Below are 27,829 nucleotides of genomic sequence, written 5' to 3' on the forward strand. Positions count from 1 at the left end.
CGGCACAACTGTTTTCAACATTGATAATAATGTTTCTTGAGCAACAAATCAGCATATTAGAATGATTTCTGAAGGAACATGTGACACTGATGACTGGAGTAATGGAACATATTTTAAATTGTAATATTTCACAATATTACCATTTTACTGTATTTTTAATCAAATAAATGCATCATTGGTGAACATGAGAAACTTTGTTTAAAAATACTAAGAAATCTTTGCTGACCCCAAACTTTTTAACAGTAGACTAAGCTATTATCCATGGTAAAACTAGCATAGCATGAACAGTAGCTAGATTTAAATGTATCAAATATTTGTACTCCCATTTAAATGGATAATTTTGCCACCTTTCCACCTGAGTGGTCTTAAAATTCTGCTAGGGTTGGATATCGTTTGAATTTTGATTCCGATTCTGCTTATCGATTCCTAATTTCGATTTCAATAAGGTAAAAAAAAAAAAAACTGGATATCTTTCACATTTATTCTAAGTCTTACTGCAAAACATTTCATTGTAGCTGAATACCATGATTAAAAATAGGGCTAAAGTACGGTGGCCGAGAGAGCGCAACGCACTGCGACTGAGGAAAACACATGCAAAATAGAAAAACACCTGCAATTTAAGAAAACATCTTCATCAGTTTCACAACACACGTGTGCTCCAAATACTCACAACACAAACAAATACAGAAATGCGCTGCAAATAGCACAGAACACAACGGAAATGTTTCCAGGGGACCCCCAATAAGTGACGAACCCAGCTGGGACGTGCTTATAGCTCAAAGTCTACTTTATTTTAATTTTTTTTGCAAAACATACAGAGATGACATGTTTATGACATATAACTTTGTATAGCCTACAATATGTTCAATGAGCTAAAAAAAAAAAAAAAAGATAGAGAGAAAAAGAAAAAGGGTAAGATTTGTAAGATTAGTTACACAAATTGTGTCATGTTATGTTTAAATAAGTTTAATAAGAAATGTTAGGTAATGCAGGGTCCAAAAGATGAGACGGCAAGTTTTAAACTTTTTTTTGTATAAAATGTATATTTATTTGCAACAGTTATGTTAACAGCAATAATAAGACATTTCTGTCGTAAGAACAGCTATTCAGCTGATGGACGTCGTGCTGCGTTGTCTTGTCATGGGAACATCCCAGGTGAAAAATGAGGAAGTGATGTTGTCTTTCGTTGCTCCCTTCACCAAGTGCGTTCACAAAGACTGGAGGTAAATGGCTCCAGCTAGCATACTGCTCCTAATAAGTGACAAAATAACGCCAACATTTTCCTATTTACATGTTGTGATTTGTATAGTCACAGCGTGTACGAATAACAAGGTCACATGAGACACAACCATCTTCTAACCGTATACATACTGGGAACTATATTCTCAGAAGGCAAAGCACTGCTACTTCTGCGGAGTGATTTACTCCAATTCTGAGCGAATTCTCTGCTCCTCACCACGGGGCTTCTCAGGTGCTGCAAGCAAATCACTCCGCCAAAGTAGCAGTGCTTTGCCTTCTGAGAATATGTGACCATGTTATTTGTACACGCTGTGACTATACAAATCACAACATGTAAATAGGAAAATGTTGGCGTTATTTTGTCACTTATTGGGAGCAGTCGGGTAAAAAAAAAAAACTTTTTTTTTTTTTTTTTTTTTTTTTTTTACAGATCGGGCTCGGGTCGGACTCAGGCTCGGGCTCATTTAGCTTTTCTCCTTTCATCGTGCCCATAATATACGTGCAGAGCGCAGGCTACTGTATGAAATATTGTTATATTGATAATATTATAAATATGCAACGCAATATGCGATCACGCGAGTAACGCGACATGCGTGCAATGCAGGTGACAGTTGACCATGCAGAGGATCACGGAGAAGTTGGAGCGTAAGGAGTTACTAAAAGTTCCCAATACTTCAGGAAAAGCTGCATTTCGAAAGAGTTTTGATTTGATTACCGAGCCTGAAGCCTTCAACAGTGGATGCTATTCTTTTTCTTCACAACACTCGCGAATAAACAGTGAATGAGCCTACTCAGTTCAACGGATTTCTTTTTTCTTTTTATATTTTTTTTATATTTTTATTATTATTTAACGTTAGCCAGTTGGCGAAGAGTTCTTTGAAACATTGTTCTTCAGTAAAGTTACTTGACATCAAAAAAAGGTAGGCCGTAAATCTTTATTTACTGCTGGATCATATTTGGCTATATAATATTCTCTACTGCATGCTTGTGCTTCTCTGTAATGGACAGTCTGTATTAATATTTGTGGGCATAATTGTCGGTGGTGGTAGTTATGTTTGAGGCCTATAATAAAATGTTACCTAGTAGCGCGTGTAGTGTGTGCGTCTAGCAGAGACAGCGCGCATCAGAGAGCGCGCGTCAGAGAGAGCTGAAAGTGATATTGATGTTGGTCTCGGGTCGGGTTCGGGCTGAAAAATTGCCTACGTTTTCGGGCTGGGGCTGGATTAGGGCTTGACCACCACGGGCCAGGTCTCGGTTAGGGCTGGATGTTTTGCCCCGTGCAGGGCTCTAGGCAGTATGCTAGCTGGAGCCGTTTACCTCCAGTCTTTGTGCTAAGCTAGGCTAGCGGTGGGTGCGTCAGACAGAGTTACGGCACGCACGGAGATGAAAATGGTATGTATGGACTTATCGAACTCTGGGGGATACGGTGAATAAGCTAAAGTCCCAAAAAGTCGGCGTGTTCCTTTAAAGATAAGTAAACACTCTAAAAAATAGAACAAACAAACAAATTAGCAACCGCACAAATAAATAACACTGATCAAAGATACGATTGAAATAAATATATTTTTTCAGGTATGCAGGTACAGAAACTGTGATCATATATATAACACTGCACTACATTACATTACAAATATAGTTACAAAAGTTGTTCAGTCAAGAACAGCGAGTGAATTTCCTCTTTGTCTTTTGTGATTAACGTTATTATAGAGACGCAGCAGGAATATTAGGCTGCTGTCCCTTTAAGAGCTGCACATGCATTTTCTTTGTCAACTGTTTACATTCACTTAAGACATAGCCGACTGTGTTAACGAGGATATTTTGACCTTTTTGTGTGTATTTGTCCATTCAAGTGCAAAAAGACGTGGAAGAGAACTCAGTTCAGTATCGATATTCGATTCCCAACCCTAATATCTGCTGTATCCAACAATTTCAATCAAACTGCAGTATAATATCATACTTTTAAAATAATGTGCAATGGAAATTATATAAAAAAAAAATTAAAAAAAACGTTAAAAATATAAATAAATAATAACAGAGTATTTTAATAAGTAAAATGATTGAAGTATTTTGATTGTTCATTTTATTACTGTAGGGTAATAAATGTCACCTATTAAGAAATGTGGGGGCCTCTCCTAGAGTCTGTTTTTAAATCAAGCAGTTCATATCCTGAGTATGTTTCCCATGAGGATCATATATATATTACGTAGAGACTAACCGAGGTCAAGCTTTGTGGACGTATTTATGTTTCTATACGCTCAGCACAAGAGGTTTTTCAGTCCATTTCTGCCGCCAGGTCAAATGAGGTAAATCGGCATTCCACTGGAAATATATTGTAAGTGCACTTTGTCAGACGCTGATATGAGTCTGCCTGACTCAAGCTGTCTGCACTATATGCTCTAGATGGACTTTCAGTTCAACTGAGGTGAAGTAGAAAGTACGGTATATACCGTGTCAAAGTCAAACTCACACTTTTTGCACATTTCATGGAAATTGTTAAAAGCGAGAAACAGTTCAGGGAACAACAGTAACACATTCATGAAGACTAAGAAAAGATAACAGTAATGTAAACAATAGATATACAAAAAGATGGACAATAAATTATACAAATAAATAAAGCTCTATGTATGTATGTGTGTGCGTGTGTGTGTGTGTGTATGTATGTATGTGTGTATATATATGTATGTATGTGTGTGTACGTATGTATGTGTATATGTGTGTGTATATGTATAATAAAAAATATATATTATAATGGGGGTATATGGTCACAATCTTTTGGCGGGGTGTGTGTGTGTGCAGGTGCAGAGAGCAATGTCTAGGGTGTGACACTGGTTTCACACCATGATTAATGGCCATAGGCCTCAGTGGGAATGTGTGTGCTTTTTTTTTTTGAGTAGCCATTTTTCTGATGGGATGTTAATGGGGCAGTTTTGGAGAGGATGAAGTGCGCTCGGATGGGTCACCCTGATCTCAGCTAAACTTCACGTGACTGGAAGAGAGAGAAATGGGATAAAGCGTCAAGAAGAAAGATTGTAAATTGGATTGAAAAAGGGGGCAGACTGTAATTTCAAGAAATCTTCCCCATGCTTTTCAGATTGTAAAAAAGATAAAAGATAAAAGCGCAAGTGAAAATGAAAGAGAAGCAGGCTGTTCCCTTTGTCAGGCAAGGGTTCAGCGTGACTCTTGAGTTCATCTTACTCTGGAACACAGTGCCTCATCTTCATGTCATACTGACACTTTTAGAATTGGCTGTTCCTGCTCTTTGCACAAACCAGGATTTAGTTCAGCGCTGGAGAGGCTCATAACGTTCCCACTCATTTCATTCCTATATCACCCCCTTTTAAACTTAACTTTTGTCTGAAGTTCACAGAGAGGTCATTAGAGTTGTATGCATTTCATATTAAAACAGCAAATTTAGTCAGGACCAAGAAATTATTATTATTTTTAACATCACAGCCATGGACATGATTTGCAACTTGCTAATGCTAGTCAGACTGACAAGCGTTATTTGGGGGAGGGGCATTATTATTCCAGAGTCTAATTTGTATAGTGCATGATGCATTATCAATATTTTTGCTCAATTTTCCTTGAAGAAAAGGCTCTACATTTGAAATGCGGAATTATGACAGCAACTCTGTTCACAGTAAATGCTGCTCTACATGAACTCATCTCTGCATGTGCTGAATTTGAGTTGCTTATACTGTAACGTGCATTTGGGAATTCAACACATGCCAACGATCTTTCAAAACTTGTAATAAGAAATGCGTATAAAACCAGCTGTCAAAATAAAAGCTTGGCTTATTAAAATAGCCTAGAAAAATACTATATATATATATATATATATATATTAGGGGTGTGCAAAGCAGCCGGTATTTGTATCTGTATTTGTATTTGTTGAGAGGGGAAAAGTATTTGTATTTGTATTTGTATTCGAGTAAATTTCAAAATAGGTGTAAAAATCCATTTTTTTTGCGTTACACTTCTAATTTACGTTATAGTGTAAGTATTCTTTAATTATATCCATTATAATAATTATGGATATGCCATTTTGGTTGATGTTTTTCCATAAATCCAGCAATGAACATGTAACAAGGAACGTCATTGAAAAGAAAATAACATAACAGCCATTACCTACGTTAATGTTACTCTGTCAACAGCCTATTGTCTAAATTACCAAGCTAACAGAGCTACTAGTGTTGTCACGGTGCCAAAATTTCAGTATTCGGTACCAATACCTGTGAAAATCCACGGTTCTCGGTAACAATTTCGGTAAAGCTTAATTTAGATTAAATTTACATATATTAAAGTTTATATCACGGTTACAAAGATGGAAACTGTAGTATTAAAAACACTACATTAATATTACATTTGTTAGATAACAATAGATAAAATGACCTAACAATAAACAATAGTTAGGCTATATACTGTCGCAATTATTCTCCTTGGGGTTCATTTAAAAATACATTTTTAAAATCAAAAGTTAACATTATTTATGTTAACATTATTTAATGCATAATTAATGAAGTGAACAAACATGACCAATCAAGTGTTTGTATTAAATAACATTCACAAACATTAATTAATGTTGTAAAAATATATTGTTCACTCAATGTGTTGATGTTAGATGCGCATTAAGTAATGTTAATGAATGGTATCTTATTGTAGTGTTACCAAACAGGAGATAAAACATGTTTTATTTGACTTGACTGTACTTATATTTAATCCAAAACTGCATTCATATTTAATTTTAAAAGAGCTTTTTAAACCTGCTAAGAGTTATCCAGCCAAGAATAAGCCTAGAACTGCTTTTCTGACGGACTGATATTAATGACAAAATGACGGCTTTTTTATTTCATTTCTCATCTCCATAAATATATCTAAAGCTAATGCAAGGGCTAGAAATCAATTAATTCTTTGCTGATACTTCGTAATCATGAAGAGCGCAGTTCGCACGCTTTCTCCTTTCCACAAGCGCTTGCCCTCCCGTGGCGTCTGTCGTTGCTATGCAGCGCGCCGCTCGCTTCTATTATAAGCGCGCTTGCCGCGCGCCTACATTTGAAATCTGCACGCGCAAAAAACGCGCTATGTGAACTACCCCTTATGACAACGTGACATTAGCCTAATCCAAAATATTTCAGCCACCACATCAGCAGCACCGCCGGTCGCCATGTCTCATGAGGAAACGCAGCTTTTTGATATAAAGTTTTTCTTGTTCCCGAACACAAATATTTTTAAAAGTATTTGTTCGAAATAAGTATTCGTAAAAAACACATTATTTGTGCTTTCCGAATACCGTATTCGGGTTCGGCTCCACCCCTAATATATATATATATATATATAAAATTGTATTTTTATAATTTTTTGGTGGAGGGTAGGGGTTGTGCTTGATGATGGGGGACGCCAACACTGATCTTGCACACCCCTCAGCAAATGTGCAGTTGTGCCCCTGGAATAGTAGCAATAATATATAGAGAGAGTTATAATAATAGAGTTATTTACCTCTAAAGTAATCAAAACTTGAGGGTGAAGAGTTTTTTCCCAAACTATGTTTACGTGATCATTTTGTCATGGCAGTGTTGATTGGTTGCTTGCAAAGCATTTTATGTTGTGAATTTAGAAAGACAAATCAATGTATAATGATGCTTTTGTCTTCGCGTAACTTTTAGTCAGTGCCGTCAATGTTAACGTGTTAATGCATGCAATTATTATTTTTTTCTGTTTTTCAATTAACGCAGCATCCGTTTTTTCTGTCATCCTTTGGCTAGCGTTACATTATATGATGTCTATGAATGTCCTGTTTATGTGACACACACAAACACACGACACAGAAAGACGCACGCCAGTATCCTACACACAGACAGTGCGCTAGAATCGAGTTCTCTTTCACAATAATGCCAAACTGTCCGTTTTGTCAAGTATCTTCATAAGAGCAGTCTTAAACGAGTTAAAATTTTAAATGAACGTAGAGTTGTGTGAAAATGAGAAGCGTGTGAGATCTGCATCATGTGCGTCAGCGGCAGCCTCCACTAACACTGTCTGTTATTAATGTTAATCAAAGAAAGCGAACAGAGAAAATGACTCTGTTCTTGACTAAAGAACTTTTGTAGTTTTAATAAGGATTAATCTATGTTTAATTATAAATTATGCAGTGCAGACTGTTTGATAACTTGATTCAATTTCTGTATATTTCACAGGGCACTGATAAATATTAAATTTATTATGGGTTTATGTGAGGATTGTTTTAAGTTCACTTAAATTAAAAGTTATATATTTTTTAAGCCTAATAAATGTTAAAACAATTTATAGCTTTCAGTTACACTGTAATGTTGAATGGCTATAATTGTTTAAAATTGAAAAATAAATAATAATAGTCATTGAGACATCATGTAGCTATAGTAGTATCAGTGATACTGGCCTTCGTTCATAATGCTATTAAACAAGTATTTAAAATATAGGCTACTTTATATATATTAATTTGGAGATTAATTATTACATTTTAAAATTATAATAGCTTCTATTAAAGGCACAATATGTAACGTTTTTGCTTTAAAAATAGCAAAAATCACTATATCTATGTTATATATATATTTTTTTTTTTTGTGTACTTACATTATCCCGACTGTTTCCAACAACTTTCAAACCAGGAGAAATTTGTAATTTAATTCGAAGACACGTCCCGTTTCTTTATTTCCGTTTTGTCGCCGTCAATGTCGTCATATCCGCGTTGTCCCTGGTTTCCGCTCGTACTGCCATAGCAACCAGAGCCCTCTGATAGTAACCAAGGCGACAGACGCAGACAACTGTGTAGTTCGCAATGTCTATTTGCACGCTGTTGTTGTTTCGTTCAAACATTATGGACCATGGCAAGCAGACTTTGGATAAAAAAGGAGAACTAAAATGAGAATCAATATTAGCGCGGTGTTTTCGAGATGCCTAGAGCTCCCATAGACAGTATATAAACGAGAGCTCCACGTTCGAGACTTCGACCGCTCCTACATGTACTTTATTAAACAGGTGAGCACATTTACATAAAACTAATCAATGTTATATAGTTCAACAATGATAAAATGTTAGAATATGATCTGTATGTTATTCTAATGTTGATCTAGCTTACTGCTAGTCTCATACAGACAAACTAACACATACATTTCAACACATTCAAATGCAGTTTAGTGTGATAGTGTAATGTTAGACCAAGTGAAACAGCTCTGCGTTACCTCACAAGTTTAATTTGTCTAATAAACTGACCTGTGAGTTGTAATTCTGCACTTGCGTGTAGTTCGGTAGAATGAAATGTCCATATTCCTTTTATATCCGCGGGACTCGCGTCGTGTGTGGAGCTGATAGCTGTCTCTTAGCAATCCCGAACTGCTTCATATCACAGTCATGATAAAAACATTGATGTATTCACTCATCCATAAACATTATTAGATCGGTCGGCTTGACGTTGACGACAAGATCCATAATTCTTAGCAAATGTTGCGTCATCAAACTACGCCTTTGTTATTGTAAGAGGTTAGCGACCTCTAGCGGCGAAAAATTCCATACTGTACGTTTAAAAACTTAAGTGGTTTTAATTGCGATCAATCACAGAAAAAAAAAGTGTAATTAATCGAGTTATTTTTTAATCGATTGACCACTAGTTTTAGTGTATGATAATTTGCTCAATTCACACTTCTACTCTTAGGATTTTTCCGCATCACTGTTCTTTTCTCCTGAGTATCTTTGTCACTGCTTTATCAATTTTGATTTACTCTAGTGTCTAATTTTCCAATCTCCTTCCCTGGGTTTTTTTTTTTTTTTTTTTTTTTTGCAGAGTAATTCAGTGTGCTTTGATTAGATCACACGCTGCTCTTTCTCTCTCGCTCTGTAAAGGATAAAAGGATTACGGTAACATTCCAGTGTGATAATGATTCGGGACGCTGCTGGTCACATGACACTGTAAGTTTCCACTACCCAGCTGTAAACATCGTGAATCTTTCAGACACAGAGAGAGAGAGAGTAAGATTGAGAGAGAGAGAGAGAGAGAAAGAGATAGAGATATAAGCTCTACGGACACTTTATCCTCACAGAACATTTTAGCTCCTAGACAGCAGCTCGTGTTGACTCTGGATTAAATGACCCAGACATTTGTGACATTGCTTGTTTAGACTGGGGAAAAATAGCTCAGATTCTCCTGTGATAATGAATATTGTTTTGACTACATGAAATGTTCATAGCCTCCTGATAAGTGTAACATTGGTGTTATTGAGAGCAGTTTCCCTTTTAGGAAATGTAGATATGAGACAGATCAGCTGTGCGATAGTCTTAGATAAATATTCTTCAAGTGAAATCGAAGAACGAACAGATGTCATTTCGTCATTTCGAACAAAATCTGGCCAAAACAAAGTTTGTTTGGAGTTCGTTGGAGCTCAAACTTTCTGGAAAATTTTGGTAAACACCTTTAAACTACCATTGGTCTGCGGGAATTACATAATAGGTTGGTGTGGCTCTGAGGATCCGCCGCCTTTGACGTGGAAAACTTATCCAGTTCATTTCTTCTGTTCAGTCCATCGAGATCCCTGGAGAGCTGCTTTATAGTAGAAAATTAATTTTGAATTGTAATTGAAAGAGACATGATACTTTATGTTTGATACTGTAAAGCTGCTTGCTTTATAGTAATTCATTGTATAAAATGGAATATAAATAAACACGACTTAACTTGATTGGAGTGTGGAATTGGTGGTGCAAACATATCCACATCGCTATGATCAGATGCTTTATTAACTGCTGTAGGAAAGCGCACAACTTACATATTCATCTAAATGCCACTCTTGGCAGTGTGGGTGGCTACGGGATGTTCGCGGTAGCCGCATCTTTAACAATCTCAAAATTATTAGTATGTGGCTAAAACAGGAAGTGGGCGGGGCTTTAACTGGAAGTTCGTAAAATTACTTGAAGCCCGTCTTAATTGTAATTCTGTTCCCTTCATAGTTATCATGTAACAAATATGCCTGGTATAACATAATTGTTTTTTTCAAACATTTCTTTAAAGGGGTTACAAACTGAATTATTAAACATTTGTATAATGTTTTCTGGGGTGCAATTATAATATTTGTATGATTTTTACATCAAAAATTGTCAATTTAGAAATTTCCTACCCTGATTTTAGCCTCTGATTTAAACACTCTGTTTACTTTAGTGTAAACGCCCATTTCTGTGATTGGCTAACAGCTTTGCATATGAAATAGCTAAGTATTACATGTGGAACTCTCTCGAAATCTTTTAGATCTTTAATCTTTTTAACTCTCGAGGTTAACTAATCCTGAATAGTGTTGATTATAGCATTATATTTAGATCTCTAGCATTATGTTTAGATCGTGGCATGACATGTTGCAGTGATGAGCATTGTAGCCGATCACAGACATGTTGAGCACATGAATGCAGTGATCTCGTCATTGCAACTAGATTTCTGCAATGTCAATAAAAAATTAAATGTACTTGCACCTCAGAATGCTTTTATGACACGTGCAATTAATGTGATTTCTAAAAGATTATTTTATAGAAGATTCAAGCAGTGTGTGTTAGGAATTGGAAGTGTGTGTTAGGAATTTATTTGCAATCGTGCTGTTCTCATTCGTGTTTCATATTGTGCAAGGTTTAAATCATTTAAATATGTGATGCGATCTGGGAAAACCCACCACATGGTGAAATTTTACCTATAACAGGTTTTGATATCATATGGATACTGGTATCAAGCCCTTTCCAAATCTGTTTTTATTTTTATCATAGCTTGTTGGTAGCATAAGTTATGTTTATCTGAAGTCGGCCGATCTCTATGATTTTCTGGAACGGAATTTTGAGAAAAACAGGTTTAAATAACTGTCACCGTTGAGACGCGTCCATCTCGCGATTGTTATGAAATTGCGTGACGTTATAGTTTAAACAGGATTGGCGCGAAATGCGCACTATACACATTCACTGTACATGTATGTGGTTTATTTTAAAGGTAAACTATCTTTGTAGTGTTACGAGACGGACAGGTGTATGGGATATACGGCGATTGTTTTGGTTTTTTCACCTCTGCCGGGCGTTAATGGTCGCATAGAATGCATTAGAGAAAGAGAGTATTTTCAGCTTGACACTATAAATCGCTGTTTTTCTGCACTAAACAAGGGAATTTTGCCAAGATATTTTCAGAGATAAGAGAAAAGATGTTATAGAATAATAATTTAATGGAAAAAAAAATTGACAAAAAAACTGACATTCAAACTATTTGGGAATTTACTGAAAACGGCCCAGCGCGACATCCGACGGGTTTTCCCAGATCGCATCACATATACTAGTAGAACATGTGTATGATGTAGTAGTATTGTCAAAAGTACCGACTTCGGTACCAAGTCGGTACTAAAATGTTAAAAATATGACGATACAAGCATTTTCCGCTAGCATTTTGAGCGCTGTTGACCGGATTCTTAAACACCTCTGATTGGCCATTGTGTTCACGCGCTCAACATATATGTCTTTGATTGGCTACAATGATCAACACCTCAAAAACACGCTGACGCCTGCTTTCAAACGCTCTGTAGTCACGCTTGTCAGCTGCTCATTTGCATAAAGTAAAACTTTTCTCAACTGTCACAGCAAATGGTCTTTGCGAGACATATGCTTTGCATCATTTCAGTTAATCTGTGGCGTCTGTTCTCGCATTCCCATGCTGTTTTTCTGCGAACGCCTGGATGACGTGGTGCCATGTGCACTGTTTGTTTTTGTTAGAGTGCGTACGTGTGTGTGTTAGCATCACAATAAGGCTGAATTGAGCCAGACGGGGTGAGTGGCAGCTAATGGGATGCAGGCAGACGAAGGCCAGACGATTGTGATGGAAATTTTGGGTTTTTTTCGAGTAAAAGGTTGTCTGATGCAGAGGTCACTTTTCATGGCTTTTCGTGGGGAAGCTCTGTGTCAGCATTGTGTGTGCTTTGACATTCAAGCTGTTCGCTTCGTGTGTGTGTGTGTGTGCGCACACGCGTGCATGTTTATGTGTGCACTAACTCGCTCGTGTATATCTACAGCGGGGGAAATAAGTATTGAACTCGTCATCATTTTTCTCAGTAAATATATTTCCAAAGGTGCTATTGACATGAAATTTTCACCAGATGTTGATAACAACCCAAGTAAGCCATACATACAAAGAAACAAACAAAAATAAGTTCAGAAATTAAGTTATGTGTAACTCTTCTGACAACTCTTCTGATTATTATTTTCACTCCTCTATCAGAAATCTTTCCACTTCCGTATTATGGCGCCAAAAGTGCTCACTGGACCATTCAGAAGCTTAGAATGGCGCCTATAACCAATGCCATCATTATGTTTTGCAACAATTAGGTTGCGAAGGTCTTGAGACAGCTCTTCGCTTTTACCCATCATGAGATGTGTCTTGTGTGACACCTTGGCAATGAGACCTTTTTGTAGGCCATCATTTGGGACTGAACCAGCTGTTATTAATTTCCACTGACAGGGGGCTGGATTGCTTTTTAATTAGTTTTCAGCAGTTGTCTTGGCTTTCCATGCCTTTTTGCGCCTCCCTTTCTTCATGTGTTCAATACTTTTTCCCTGTGTCATTTCACATTATTACACATAACTTAATTTCTGAACTTATTTTTGTTTGTTTCTTTGTATGTATGGCTTACTTGGGTTGTTATCAACATCTGGTGAAAATTTCCTGTCAATAGCACCTTTGGAAATATATTTACTGAGAAAAATGATGACGTGTTCAATACTTATTTCCCCCGCTGTATATCAAAATATGTGTAATGCATGTCCTAAAACAGATCTGATTGTTTATCTTACTCTACTAGGAATTATTCATGCCCTTCATGCATTATGTCCGTAAAAATGTCAGCATTATTGATATTCAAACCTCCGTTTATGACCAGTAAGAGTCTGATGTTGTCTTTTGATTCACTGCCTCAAAAACAAGGACAGATGTGAAGGCATCAGAGGAACCAGACAAACAGACATTGATGACAAATAGATTCAAAATGTTAATGTGAGAACAATTACTGTAAAAATCTACTTAAAAATAATCAAAGCATGATTTACAGACCGTATTCTAATGCAGAACATTTAAAAGAACATTTATGTGAAATAGAAATCTTTTGTAACATTATAATTGTCTTTACTGTCACTTTTGATCAGTTGAATGTCCTTGCTGCATAAAAATATTAATTTCTTTAAAAAAAAAAAAGTATAGTGACCCCAAACATTTGAATATGTATTGTATATGCACCAAATATAACAAAACATCATTTACACAAAAGAAGATATTTTTAAAGAATGTTGGTAACCAGACAGTTGACGGCAGCCATTGACTTCAATATAGGAAAAAATATATACTATGGAAGTCAATGGCTACCGTCAACTCTCTGGTTACCAACATTCTTTAAAAATATCATAAGTTGTGTTCAACAGAAGAAAGAAACTCTTGAGGGTGACTAAATTGTGACAAAATTTTTATATTTTGGTGACTATCCCTTTATTATAATTTTCCTAAAGCATGTTAAAAGGTAAAAAAATGTGGAGAAGCTATTAAAACGTATTCTTATGTTGTACAGAGAATAAGTGTGAAATTATCCTAAAAACTCTTATGTGGATTAATATTTTGTGCAAATCTGACATATTATTTCCCAGCTCTATCAGGCATTCACTTATCATTCTGTTTGCACTGCCCTCAGCAAACAGCGGACAAATCACTACAAACAATTTTCCACTTTATCGTGCCATGTGCCAGCCTTTGTCCAAGTGCACATGTGTGCTGGTTTTCTGTCGACTTGTGGGTAAATAAAGAAGTGAAGCCTTGATAAATGCGGCTTTGTGTTTGCTTATGATGTGGAGTCATGTGTACCCTCCATCCAGCACGTCTTTTCCAAGGACGCCTTGACTTCCCAAGGCCAAAAAAGTGACTGCGAGTCACAAAGAACCCATTCACCACCTCCATCAAGCCATTCATGAGCGTGTGTAAGGGGGAAAGGGAAAGTTATTATATTTTTCAATGGGTGTATGTTTTGCACACGTGTGACGTGCGGTCAAGTTCTTGGATGATTTGACTCTTTGTATATGTTTTTCTTCTTCTCTGTCGTCATGCTAGCTACCCTCTCTCTTGCTCTTTATGAATGATTTGTGGTGTGCAGCCCGATGTGTGTGATAGTCTCTGGCCCAGCACTAATGAATATGACAGGCTTATTTATCACGGTTTAGCTCAGGCCTCAGGACAAACTGCTCTTCCACCTTTAAACGCACTGCAGCATCCTCACTGTATTACACAGCACAACACACACAGACTCACAAATCCATGGACCAGAGTCAGAGTAGGCACCAGAGGCAGGTTTAATTTGATGCGGATGAAAAGGAGACAGTAAGGGATGGATGTGTTTATTGGACTGTCCTTAAAGGGATAGTTCACCTAAAAATAGACATTCTGTCCGAAGAATGTCCATTTAAAAAGAGTCAATGGGGCCCAACATTACATTAGGCCCTGGTGGCTTTCATTGAATGGACAAAATAGTTATCCATTGGCCAATAATAGCTTATGTTGTGTTTTAAAGAAGAAAGAAATGCAAACAGGTTGTCTATCCTTTTAAACATCTATAGAAATTATTTTGTTGCTGTTGTTTTTGGGGAAAAGTATCTTATGCTCACCAAGGCTGCATTTATTTAATCAAAAATACATTAAAATTTTAATAATACAATTTTTATTGTAATATATGTTAAAATGTATTTTATTCCTGTGTTCAAAACTGAATTTTCAGTATCATTACTCCAGTCTTCAGTGTCACATGATCCTTCAGAAATCATTCTATGTTGATTTGCTGCTCAGGAAACATTTTATTATTTTTATTATCAAGATTAAAAACATTTGTGCTGCTTAATGTTTTTGTATAAACTGTTATAATCTTTTTCATGACTCTCAAAATATAAATATTTTGTAACATTATAAATGTCTTTACTGTCACTATTCCCATCCTTTCAATCCATCCTTGCTAAATGAAATTAGCAATTCATTATTATTTATTTTTTTCAACAACTAAATTAATAAATAACAAAAATAAAAACTGACCCCAAACTTTTAAACGATACATCCCCAAGACCTCTGTTAAAGATTGCTTCAACTGGAAAGCATATTTTGTGTACAAACATATGATAAACGTAAAAAAAAAAAAAAAAAACAGTTTTACAGATTGTAAATCATAAACATCTTCGTTTTGTTAAATGTGTATTTAACAGGAAACTTTTTAGAGATGTATTGCAGATGAGCAGATGGCTTGGAAATACATCTAATGACAACGCACAAAACAAATAGACATCTATGTGACATACATGTGCTATCAGGAAGTAGATGAGAAAAACATATTAATACAATACAGACATGTCATATATCACCGTTTTTGCTATGGACATGAATGAAGAGGTGATTCACCACCTCTTTTGTTATTTATTTAAATGCACAAAATTATTTTTCTATATACACCTACAGTATACTGTACATCGCAATGCATACATCAGATATAATAGTGCAGTTTGCATGAGTAAAATGTGTCTTGTCAATCTGAAAAGATCTTCATGAGATGAACCACCAATTGGCTCTGCTTTCTCGTTTCTTCTGGTTTATTTGTTCTACGTAAACACTTGTGTGATTATTTATTTACTTTCACCCAGTTAAAGGCTTAATGGATAACAGCTGGGAACAGGAAAACCTACAATAATGCCCTATTTTTTTTTTTTTTTTTTTTTTTTAGTACGCTCAGCTCCAGTGCTTTGAGAGGTGTAGCAGTTTTATTTATGCATGCTCATACACAAACACAGTCTTTTTTTTCCTGACAGCAGTTCTTATCGCCATAATGACGTTCAGAATAAGAGATAATGGTCAGTTGTCATTGTTTGCCGTTTTATTGTGGCTATTTACTGTGAAAATGAGGTAGATCTCCCCATCTCATAACCCCAATTCGTAGCTTAACTACCAGGCAGTTCGACCCTGTTGAGTTCATATGACTCAGTCCCCAAAGGCCCAACAAACTGCGAGGGCATCGACAATTTTCATATTCCTATACAAGAGGTCTTTGGCTTCCCCTGGCTCCCTTCATGGTTGATGACTCCTGTGGGATGCCGTAGGTCTTGGTCATACGGAGGAAGGGTTAGGGGAAGTTCAGAAGCACCAGGCTGCTGTAAATCATATTGAAAGCGAGACGCTGAGTTAATTTGGCTTGAGGCTTAAAGCAAGTGTTTTACTGAGCCCATTGAGAAGCCCACCACAGTCCCACAATACACTGCATCCCTGTCTTCTCCCACCCTCCCATCTGTTCACCATGTGCCACCTGACCAAAGTATGAACTGGGCTCAATGAAAACAGAGGGGAATTATTTTTTATTTATTTTTTTTTACGTTTTGAAAGTAAGACTGCCAGTTTTTGCTCTCGTGCCAATATCTCTTACATCACCAATCAAGCATAACACAATAATGACCCATAAAGCAGCTATATGCCAGAAAGTATTCACCACATGTTAAACAGCGTTAATAGGCTATTAGCAAGCAGAATAGCCCATTTTTTTTCTCGTTTAATTAAAAAAAATATGTATCACCTAGACCAAAAAAAAAAAAAAAAAAAAAAAAAGATGGACCGTGCATCTCCACTTCCTGCCACTGTAGAAAAATGAAGAAGAATGATCAGAAACGGTCATTGCCGATTACGTCATTGAGGAGGAGCTGGGGTATCAAAGGTCCCGCCCACACTCCTTTTCCCGCAGATTCATTCGCAAACACAGCTGTCAATCATGACGTTACGCCCCATTTTATAGCGTCAAATAACTAAATAAAACCACTTATTGGATAACCGAACACTTGAACATATGTCAGCGTGATAAGAACTACAAGTGAAAATGACTCGTTTATCACCCCAGTCTGCAGGACTTGCCGATCAACAGTGAGCGCAAAAGGGTTGCCCCACAAAACTGTTTTCCTGAAACGGGAAATGATACATTAACCAGTTATCTGCTGATACCCTTTCTGTGTTTTATTATATTTACATTCCATTGGGATTTTTAGTCCAAAAGTGTGCTCATTCAGATGAAAACGTATGGATTATTGTATGTTTACTTCAAATATCTTTAGAGTAGCCTACAATAAATTTTTTTTTTACCCAAAATAGTATGATTTGAGCATTATGGAATGCTAAATTCTCACATGTAAGTTCACAAGTGAGACTAATGAGGAATACAGTAGGTTCCAAGAAATCCCTAATATGGACAAAGACATCCAGCACAGATAGAGATGAATTAAGAAAAATAGAGAAGAATTAACACCATTGCAACAGTTTTATGGTTTATCTGTGTTCTTCAAGCCATCTCGGGCATTTTCATAAGGATGATGTGTATTTATAATGCAATGCCAATCCACATAGCCTTTATCACTGTATAGAATACTATAAAATAATATCATTTCTTTTTAATTTCTATTTGACTGAAAGCATGATTTATTGGTTTTATTTTTTCAAGATTTATATACTGTAGATATCACAATATATCGTTATCATGAATTCTTTTGGACATGATTAAAGTGTAGTGAAAAATCGTGTCAACCCAAATACTAATGTATCACCCTTTCACAAACATTTAATATATATTTCCAGAAGTTCATAATATAAAACATGACAGGTAACACTTTATTTTAATGTGTCGTTGTTACATGCATTATATGTATTTAATATAGTAATAACAGTCAATTATGCACAAGTACTTTCAATTGACACTAAACCTAAAAACCTATAATAAGTGCATGTTGTTAATTAGTATTAGTCAGTACATATTTGTGAAATTACAATGTAACAACGTAACATTAAAATAAAATTTGACCAAATTACAAGGCCTTCATTATTAATTATTAATAATCTGTAAATGTACATTCATGTTCTGAACCCGAGACTGAAACATTATTAGCATGCATCATGAATGCTCTAGTTCTTCCTTTGTGAATTCCTTCAGTATCATTGATTATTAAACACCATTCCCTTCCACCAGATGTTCATAATGCATAATCCAAATGCACCAACACACACAGTCACGTGTCTGAGGGGTGTGTCTACAGCTTACCCCCGCGCACCACAGATGCTTGATCCCTCTACTCCAAAACAATGCAGCAAAGCTCTCCAAGTTTGACCTTTCTCTGTGAATGGTTGCCTTGCCAACAGCCTCTGCCGCAGATGCTGAGAGGTCATCCAGACTCTGAAACCCTTTGACCCTCAAATTGCATCTCTTGTTGGGTTCTCCCACCAACGAAAGAAAATTGATTAAGGATTGAGCATTGCCTTTTATAGCTTAAACTCAGTAGCCTTAGATGGTTATTGCATTTGAAATAGCCCTGTTAAACAGGTCAACAAGAAATACTGATGGTCCATGCAGACTATATTCCAGTACAGGCATTAGTTGACCATCTTGCAATAACACAGCAGTAATAGGTACAGAGAGTTCCTCTGCAGTACAGTATGTGGATGACAGTGATGTTCTGTGGGTTTGTGGTGCAGATACAGAGAGCTGGTGGACACTATCCTCACCGACAAGAAGAAATCATCCGCAGAGGAGAAGTGCCGCCACATTCTGCAGCATTGCAAACTCCAGGGCTGGCAGGTGAGTTTCCAAAGACTTCTACAGAGCTTTAGGGAGCGAGTTTATAAGGAACAGAGATGTTATCATAGATGCACTGCTGATGTGTAGGTAGGCAACTTAATTGTGCCGCAAGATACCTCATTTTGAGCAAATTCTGAGACCGCATCACATGTGTCCTTTGCATAGAAAGCAACCCTAGAATGCATTATGACAGTATCATTAAAATCCAAAATGGTGGACAAGACCAATTTTGATACATATCTTTATCTTAAACGTGTATTCCATTTATTAATGACAAGTATAGATAGATTGGTGTAATGTACTATTTTACTCCACTTTTATGTGTGTTATGTGTTTATAATGCTTATTAGGGTACAGTATGTTCACACTTGGCAAGTTTGGTTCGATTAAAATGAACTCTGGTGTGATTGGTCTATTAGTGCGGTTCATTTAAATAAGTGTGAATGCCGCCATCTAAACACTGGTGCGGGCCGAGACTGCTGAAAAGATGGGTCTTGGTCTGCTTCCAAACAGTGCGGTTCGAATGATAAATGAACGCAACACAGACCAAAGACAAGTAACCAGGCCAAAAACGGGACATGTCATCACAAAATGCGACCCTAAAAAGGACAGAATGCTCAAGCATACCTGTTTTTTTCATTATAGTCGTGATGTTGCCCATTTCAGTTCAGTTCAGGCATCAGAACTGCGTCTCCTAGCAGCAGAACATTTGTGTGTGTGACGGAGGGATTCCTGCCACTGTTTTGACCCATTTAGATATGTATAAGCTCTTCACAAGTACTCAGCTGGTCAGAATACTATCATATGCACATACAACAAGCGCATTTTTCCCATAGACTGTAAAAAAATATGGACGTAGTGTCCGTGACGTCAACCGTAGGTTTCTGAAGACCGTTTTTGAAGCCTAAAGTGGGCGTGGCCGACCGTCGCCATCTTGGCAGCGCGTCACTCCCGGATTGATTTATTTTTACAGTCAGACAATGAGCTGAGGTAACGTGACGGCTAACAAACAGCAGACAAACGGCTAATGATGACTAGCGACCACAGCATCGGGAATCCACCTGTCACTCAAAAGTGGACACCCTTAATTATGCAGAAATTTTAAGGCTTAATAAAATTTAAACGGATGAGTTATAAAAAAATTCACCCCCCTCACAGTTGTCATGAAGGGCACAATTAGCTGTATAGACCAAAGCCACATACAGACACCAGGCTGTAAACACGTTTTTTTCTGCTGTAAAATTTGGCATTTTAACATGGGGGAGATACAGCTTTGACTCACTTTTGACACCAGCCTCAAGCGGCCAGTCAACGAATTGCAGTTTAACTCACTTCCGTGTTGGTTTCAAGAGAGAGACGGAGAGGTTGCCGCTTGATTTTTCCCAGCACACAGCATTGTTTTGAATGTTCGGTAAGTTCCATTGCGAAATGTACGTTATAAAAGCCGACCAATCAGGTTGTGAACATATCCCTATGCCTTTAGGTTCGGTGTTAAAATGCCAATATGAACGCTAAGCGGACCAGGACTAAATGTTTTTTTTTTTTTTTTGGTTCGTTCATTGAATGAGCCAACAAACACCATAATCAATATATAACCATCCCACAACCTAAGCTCCACTCTTCAGCACAATGGTCACCACAACAGAAACTATTTTAAACATGTAAAATAATGGAACATTATACACAAACCAGTGTTTCCCTTAAAATAACACTTCAATTCAAAATTTACTCTACCAATTCAATCCAATCTAAAGCATGCTGGGAACTAAAATTCCACTCATGCAGTTTCAGTTAATGCAACAAAATTGATCCACCAAAAAATGACCTGGACACAATGGAATTCTAATGAAAACTTTAGCAATTGCTTTATCTCATTTTAATTAAGGAAATTGAACAAGCAGCATTTTTCCCCTCAGTGTGTGTATATATAGGCAGTCGGCAACACACTTGATTTTGGAACAGAGCTAATGTGATTATTTCTCTTCCTCTTCTCTGTTCAGATGGGAAACAGTAAGGTTTTCTTGAGATACTGGCAGGCTGATCACCTTAATGACCGTTGCCATCAACTGCACAGGAAGATTATTATCTGTCAAAAAGGTAGAGTGTGTTCATACTATATGATCTGTCACTCGACTTGATATTTTTACTTCACTTAATCATGTGTATGTGATTCAGTGGTGCGTGGCTGGTTGGCCAGACAGCATGTGTGTCGCAAGCTCACTTCTCGGCAGCAGGAGCAGTGCAACGTCCATCGGTTCCTGCAGGGAGCAGAGGACTTGGGTATGCGCGCTTATGACAGCCTGGTCATCCAAAACGCTGCAGATATCGCACGAGAAAATGACCGCCTCCGGGGTCACATCAGCGCTCCACCGCTGGGTGAGCGTCCAGAACCTGTGGGCAAAGAAGAAGACTCGCCGAAGAGGTGAAACTCATGGCAGACTTTTTTTTTTACTAACCATAAACTGTTAGTGAGTTTTTTAAATAACTAACCATAATTTAAAATATGCGCATTCAATTTAATGCAATTATTTAAGGTACTGATTTAGGTAGCTATATGTGGGGTAATAAGGTTGTCTGCCGATCAGACGTTTTGCGTACTTCTGTCCCTATTGTTCAATTAGTTCTTAAAATACTTATCAAGGTAATAATCATATTCATATCCACTTTAGAGGATCTCTTACAAAGATGTTTTGTATGCTGAAATTCGATGTGGCAGATGTCTGCGCTACAGCGTTACTTCCTCTTGAAGGCAGGTGTGTTGAGGCAAGTTGGAGCTAAACTCTGCAGGACAGTGACCCTCCAGGACTGAGTTTGAACACCCCTGGTCTAAATTATATTGCCATTTTGTTTGGAAAGGGAGAACAAGGAGAACCAATAAAACCTCCCATGATTTTTTATAAGTCCCTCAAACCCAAGTGGAAAAGGAATATTTTGGAGTGTCTAATATAATCAGAGATTTTATTGGTTCTCCTTGTTATCCATTTGCAAACAAAATGAGTTTGCCACTGCTTGCATTTTTTTAAGACATTGTTAGGGTTGTGGGAATTCAGCAAAAAGGAAGACGGATCTCGGTTCAGTCATAGATGCTATAACTGTGGCACATTCAGAATGTACTACCATCTGCATTGTGAAGAAAGGCAAAAGTCTGCAAACTGTCCACATCAAGGACAAATCTGCAAAAAAATAGCTACATTTTTGATTGAATTAGCCATGATGAAGGGGCTTTCAAGCACTCCAATTTAAGACCATCCCTTACCCATAATAAAATCACAGTGTAACAGAACATTTGGTAGCTTGTTGCTTTATTAAAACTATCCAAACACACAGAACGTACATGGAATTTAGGCATGAACAATTGTCTGACACTGGACAGCAACGGTTGCCAAGGTAATGCTAATATCAGGTAATCAGTATCATTGGTAAGGTGAGCTTAGCAAGGAATCTTTGTTTTTGTTTTTTGACTTGTGACTTTTATATATATATATTTACACAAGCATAAACCGAAACACAGGTGTATTTGGGTCGCCATTGACATCAGTAGCGTCTTCTGCATATGACCATCTGCTCTTATGATAGGAGTGGGCCTCTTGTTCTTCAAAACATGTACACACATTCATCACATACATTCATTTTAAGCATCACAAATGAGAGGTGCTAGTGATTGAGTGATGGGGGTTTCATAGCTAATCTAGATGTGGCAAACCCAATCCGTGAGTCAAGAGGAGTTCCATGCTGCTAATCAGAGAGAGAGAGAGAGATAAGACCCACCCCCACTCTGGGTTGCTGAAATCTCCTTAGGGTTTTTAGTCATTGTAACCCCGCACCACCCACCCCCTGTTCCCCGAAACACCATCCTTCCCAACACTCCATCGCCTTTCCTGCAAGAACAACAGATGGGAGCTCAGATTAAAGGGGAAATATCAAACAAGAGTGTGCATGTCACATTAGAGTATTACAGGAAGCTGCTTAGACTTAAATAATCAACAATGTAAATAATCTTTTCAGGCTTTAGTTCTGTATATCATGCTAATTTGGTGTTATTGTTTTCTGGTACCATGAGGGGAGGAAAAAAAAACAGTGCACTGAAATTGAGAAGTCTCTAAGACTTTCATTCTAAGGCATGCTGAAAAGCAAATCAATTAATTATTATCTGTGAATTATACAATTAATCATGTATAATAAATAAATAATGTGGCTTAATTCAGAGCAATTCAGATTTGAGGTACCACCCTGAAGTTTTTTGTGGTTTTTTTTGTGTGAATTTGGTTAATTGATCTGCATATTGTGTAATTATTAAGGTTACAATTTTTTTTTTTTTTTTTATTTGATTGATAACCCTAGTATATTTGTTTTATATTATGGTTAAGGAAGCACTCATTGCAGTTTGTGTAGTGTACTGAAATCTTAGCCCAGATATGAACGGACAGCTTGACATTGGTGTATTGATTTTATGAAGGTTGAAACTGATCCTCTCACACTTGGCAGCTGCTTAACACCTTCAATACCCATCATACATTGAGAAAGGACATATGCTTCTAGCATGATAGTGAGTGAATGATTGAAAGCATCAAAATATGAATGAATAAGGATTTTCTAGATACCAGAGTAAAACCAGTCATGATGAATGACAATAGAAATCATATTCCCACAAGCAGTTTACCATTTAAATTTGTTGAATTATTCATCCGTTCATCCTTTTGTTTAGGGCTGTTGAAAAAATTGGGAGGGTCAATGATGTGGGAGGCCGTGGGGGGAACCGACCACTCCGGCATTTCCGCTCAAGCTCTGTGCCTCTCCCTCTGGTAATGGACAGCTTGGTACACTCCAGCATTGGGACATCAATCAAAGCAGCCCTTCAGTCTGCGCCACACTCCACTGAAGAGGGGAATGTAGGGAACCTCTCCTCCCCACGAAAACAACCTCCTCCCAAACCCAAACGAGACCCAAATACACGTCTGAGTGCATCGTATGAAGCAGTGAGTGCAGGGCTGAGTATTGCACCCAAAGACAGTCCTGCTGAGGGTCAAGCTTCTCCGTCTGGAAGTCCACCAAAAGCCCAGCTGTCTCCTTCTGATCGTACGTATAAATATCAGCTCAAAAATGCACTACATGGTTTGCAGAAGTATGTGGACAACTTCTAGCACACAAAGCCCAAACTGAATTCAGTTGAACAACTTGGGGATGAATTGGACTCAGAGCCAGACCCAGTCACCCGACATCAGGGTATGCTCTTGTTCCAGAATGGGAACAATCCCTGCATCCACGTTCCAACATCTAGTGGAAAACTTTTGTGGAATTGGAAGCTGGTAGAGAATACAAACTTGCTAAAGCACAATGTACGTGTGGTGTTCCGATGTCCACATACTTCTGGCCATGTACTGTACATGTTTTGAACAACACAGCACAAATGTCTTCATCTACCTCAATATTGAGAATTGTCCCTGGCATTTTAGTAAATGGCTTTTTCCTTTCCTTCCTAATTCATCCATCTGATTATACCTCTAGCTCTCTCTAAACCACGGCCTCACAGTGATGACTACAGCACTATGAAGAAGATCCCGCCCCCTAAGCCCAAACGCAGCCCTAATACCAAACTTACGGGCTCCTACGAGGAGATCTCTGTACCCTCCCCTGTGCGCCCCACAGACATGAAACTTTTCAGCCTGGTACGAGGAGGCCACTGCTTGGGCCTCATTCAGCGAGCAGCATCTGCGGATGGTGCCCATTCTTCTGTACTAAGCCTCTACCCCTGCCAGGATGAGGAGGATGTGTACATCGAGATGGTAGGGGCCTCACGAGCCCTCAGCCTGGCTGACTCCCACAGTCCAGAGCTGAGCGAGGCAGTATACGAGGAGATGAAATACTTCCCACCTGATGAGGTGGGGTCAACTCCGGTGGTCAAGCCTGAAGCTGTCAATCCCACCACCACTACCCTACCTGCCCCTGTGCTGGAAGTCAAGAGGCCTGTGACCCTGATGGAGCTCTCTGGCACACTCGGGGGAAAGCAGCTGGGCAAGGACGGGACAGCATGTGACATTCCAGCTCCATTCCCCAACCTCCTTCCACACCGTCCCCCACTTCTTGTCTTCCCTCCATCCCCTGTCACTTGCTCACCCGCCTCGGATGAGTCCCCCCTTACCCCTCTCGAGGTGAAGAAGCTGCCGGTGTTCGAGACCAACCTTAACTACACCAGCCAGGACGGGGGCAGCCCGCTCTCACCCCAGTACATCCGGCAAAGGGCTGATTCTTCACCAAGTCTTTCTGTCTTAATGCCAGACAAGTCCACGCCACCCTTGACTCCTCCTCCCCCTCCTCCTCCGGCAGTACTTCCACCTCCCTACCGTCCTCCTTCTCACTTCCCCTTCCCCCCTGAGGCAAACTTCTTGTCCCTGACCCGTGCAGCTTCTCTGGCTAGCACAGATTCCCCTAAAGTTTCCCATAAAATGGTGCACAGTCTGGCAGAGACGCCCCCAAGCAGTTCCAAGCCTCCCTTCTCCCCAGTGAAGACCTCACGGCCAGAGCCCCGCAGAGCTCACTCCTGCTCCTCCTCGCCTCTGCTCTTCAACCCTGCTAATGGGAGACCCCTCACTAGTCCCCTAGATGAGCTTAACACCATTTTCAGTTCAGGGCGCAGCCTACTCCGCAAGTCTACCACAGGAAGAAAGATCAGAGACAGCGGTGAGTGAAAGTGTGTATGTGTTTGGGTGCATGTATTCTAAAGGTGGTCTATGTAATTCTGATGCCATTTGTGGCACCAAACAGACCAAAGAGTTCTCTCAGGCACATCCCCCTATAGTTGAGCCGGTGTTGTCCAATGTCAGTAGTTTTGAAAGTGCCACAGGGAGTACTTAAACTTTTAGCTAAAATCAACCTATAAATTGCTTACTTGTCTATAGTTGCCATGTCCAGCTGGCATACAATAGAGTGTTTTAACATCAAATAATTATGCACAGCACCTTTATAAAGCTCATCCAAAAATGTTTTGGGTCATCATTTACCCACCCTTATGTCATTCCTAACATGTATGAATTACTTTCTTCTGTGGAACATGAAGACATTTTGAAGAATATTTCCTGTTGTCCATACAATTAAAGACAAAGAGGTCCAAAGCTCGACTTTCATTGTATGGACCAAAAAAAAACAAAAAAAAACGCATTCTTCAAGATATATTATTTTGTGTTTCACATTAGAAAGTATGTCATACTTACAAGTTTGGGACAACCTGTCCAACCAATCATAAATGATGATAGAATTTTCATTTCTGTGTGAACTATCCTTTTTAACTGTTGTATTATGTGCTTCAGACACATGAATCACATATCTTTGTATTTAATCACATATTTTTATAGTTCATAAAAGGAGTTTGCACTCACCAGCACGCATGGTCATGCTTAATTTGCTTCCGAAGGATTATAATAGTCTGGTCAAATTATTGAAACTTTCCCAGCACCAATGTAATTCCATGTGGTTATTGAAAAGCACATCCTGTTTAGTATGGCTTTATTGACTCATCCAGTGCCAGGCTTTGTGAGGTCAGTGCTGATAAAACAGACATTTACCATAAATGTCACAGCACTCTCTCTCAGACACCCATTCAAATGAAGGCAGAGTGTTTATGTAAGATTGAGGTTTAGGCTGTATTTTGCATCTACTCTGAATCACTTGTGAATAACACCACAGCAGCCTTATCCAACAGCTACCCTTAAATGCAGCTACACCATGCACCTAAGGTTTAAACTGAGCCAGAATGATCTGTAATGGTGTTCTGTCACCTTTAAAATTTAAACCATTAAACCTTTTTTTTGAAGAAGAAGAAATGCGTTCACCTGTGGAGAAAACTAATATATAAGGCACATTAAGTACATTATCCATTTAAGGAAAAGAGCAAGTGTTAAATGTCACATTAAAATAAGATAATTTGATGAGGCGACGTTTTTAGGGAGGATGTTGGGTGTGCGTGGCGATTTAGTTCACATACTGTGTCTAACACAGTTTAATTTGCCGCCTCCTCTTAACCTTTTGTATTCAATTAAAGATGCTTTAGCGTACTCAACTCCCATCATAGATTTATGAGCGTGGATCCCATATGACCCCGACCCATGTGTGCTTGTGTGCAAAATACAGTTGTAATCGAAATTATTCTACCCCCATTGCAAAATTTACAGACTTTCAGCTGTTTGCAATGAGCAACTTAAACAAAAGCAATTGAAGTGGCTCAACACAAATGGTTCAAGTGGATTCCCCAAATTCAACTGAAAATGAGACCTTTAATGACGTCTGCAGTCTTAAAATTATTGAACCCTTTCATGGCAAGCATCTTTAGTACTTAATAGAACAACGTTTTGCTGTTATAACTTGCTGCAAACGAGATGTATAACCAGACACCAGCTTCTGGCAGCGTTTCTGAGGAATCTTATCACATTCCTCATGAGCAATGGCCTCCAGTTCAGTAATATTATTGGGTGTGTGTGCTGTAACTGCCTTCTTCAAATCTCACAAGAGATTTTCTATGGGGTTCAAGTCAGGTGACTGTGATGGCTACTGTAGAATCTGAAATTCTGTAAATTTTGCAATGAACCTGATTTGCAATGGGGGTTGAATCATTATTATTGTTGTTTTTTAATTTTATTTATTTTTTCATAATTTTTTATTCAGTTTATTGTAAAGGGCACAGGGGGTATTGGCTCCAGGCACATAAATAATACATGGACAAGAGATGATGTAGCTATGAAATATTAAATATCAAAGTCTGCAGGTCTGCTGATGGATGTGAATCGCTGCAGTGTGTGTGTGCGAATCCCCAGAGTCATATATGTGTGTGTGTGTGTGTGTGTGTGTGTCTTAGAACACACGCAGTGTCACTCCAGAGCAGGGGACATTACTTATTGCATAACTGTACATGTCAACAAGTGTGTCTGTGAAATGAACAAACATTAATC

The 27,829-nt window shown here is 38.2% G+C and overlaps 1 protein-coding gene across 5 annotated transcripts in view; it reads left to right on the forward strand.

Moving 5' to 3' along the window:
- Positions 1 to 27,829, forward strand: part of myo16 (myosin XVI) — a 227,586-nt gene that overhangs the window by 178,015 nt on the left and 21,742 nt on the right. For all 5 annotated transcript variants that reach the window (XM_084421067.1, XM_084421065.1, XM_084421066.1 and 2 more), the window contains exons 28-32: positions 18,788 to 18,890; positions 20,891 to 20,987; positions 21,066 to 21,312; positions 23,596 to 23,966; positions 24,396 to 25,568. In XM_084421067.1, the coding sequence (XP_084277193.1) occupies positions 18,788 to 18,890; positions 20,891 to 20,987; positions 21,066 to 21,312; positions 23,596 to 23,966; positions 24,396 to 25,568 (1,991 nt within the window). The remainder of the gene's footprint in view (positions 1 to 18,787; positions 18,891 to 20,890; positions 20,988 to 21,065; positions 21,313 to 23,595; positions 23,967 to 24,395; positions 25,569 to 27,829) is intronic.

This window comes from Rutilus rutilus, assembly GCF_951802725.1.
Source record: "Rutilus rutilus genome assembly, chromosome: 10".
In the NCBI taxonomy this organism is placed as follows: domain Eukaryota; kingdom Metazoa; phylum Chordata; class Actinopteri; order Cypriniformes; family Leuciscidae; genus Rutilus; species Rutilus rutilus.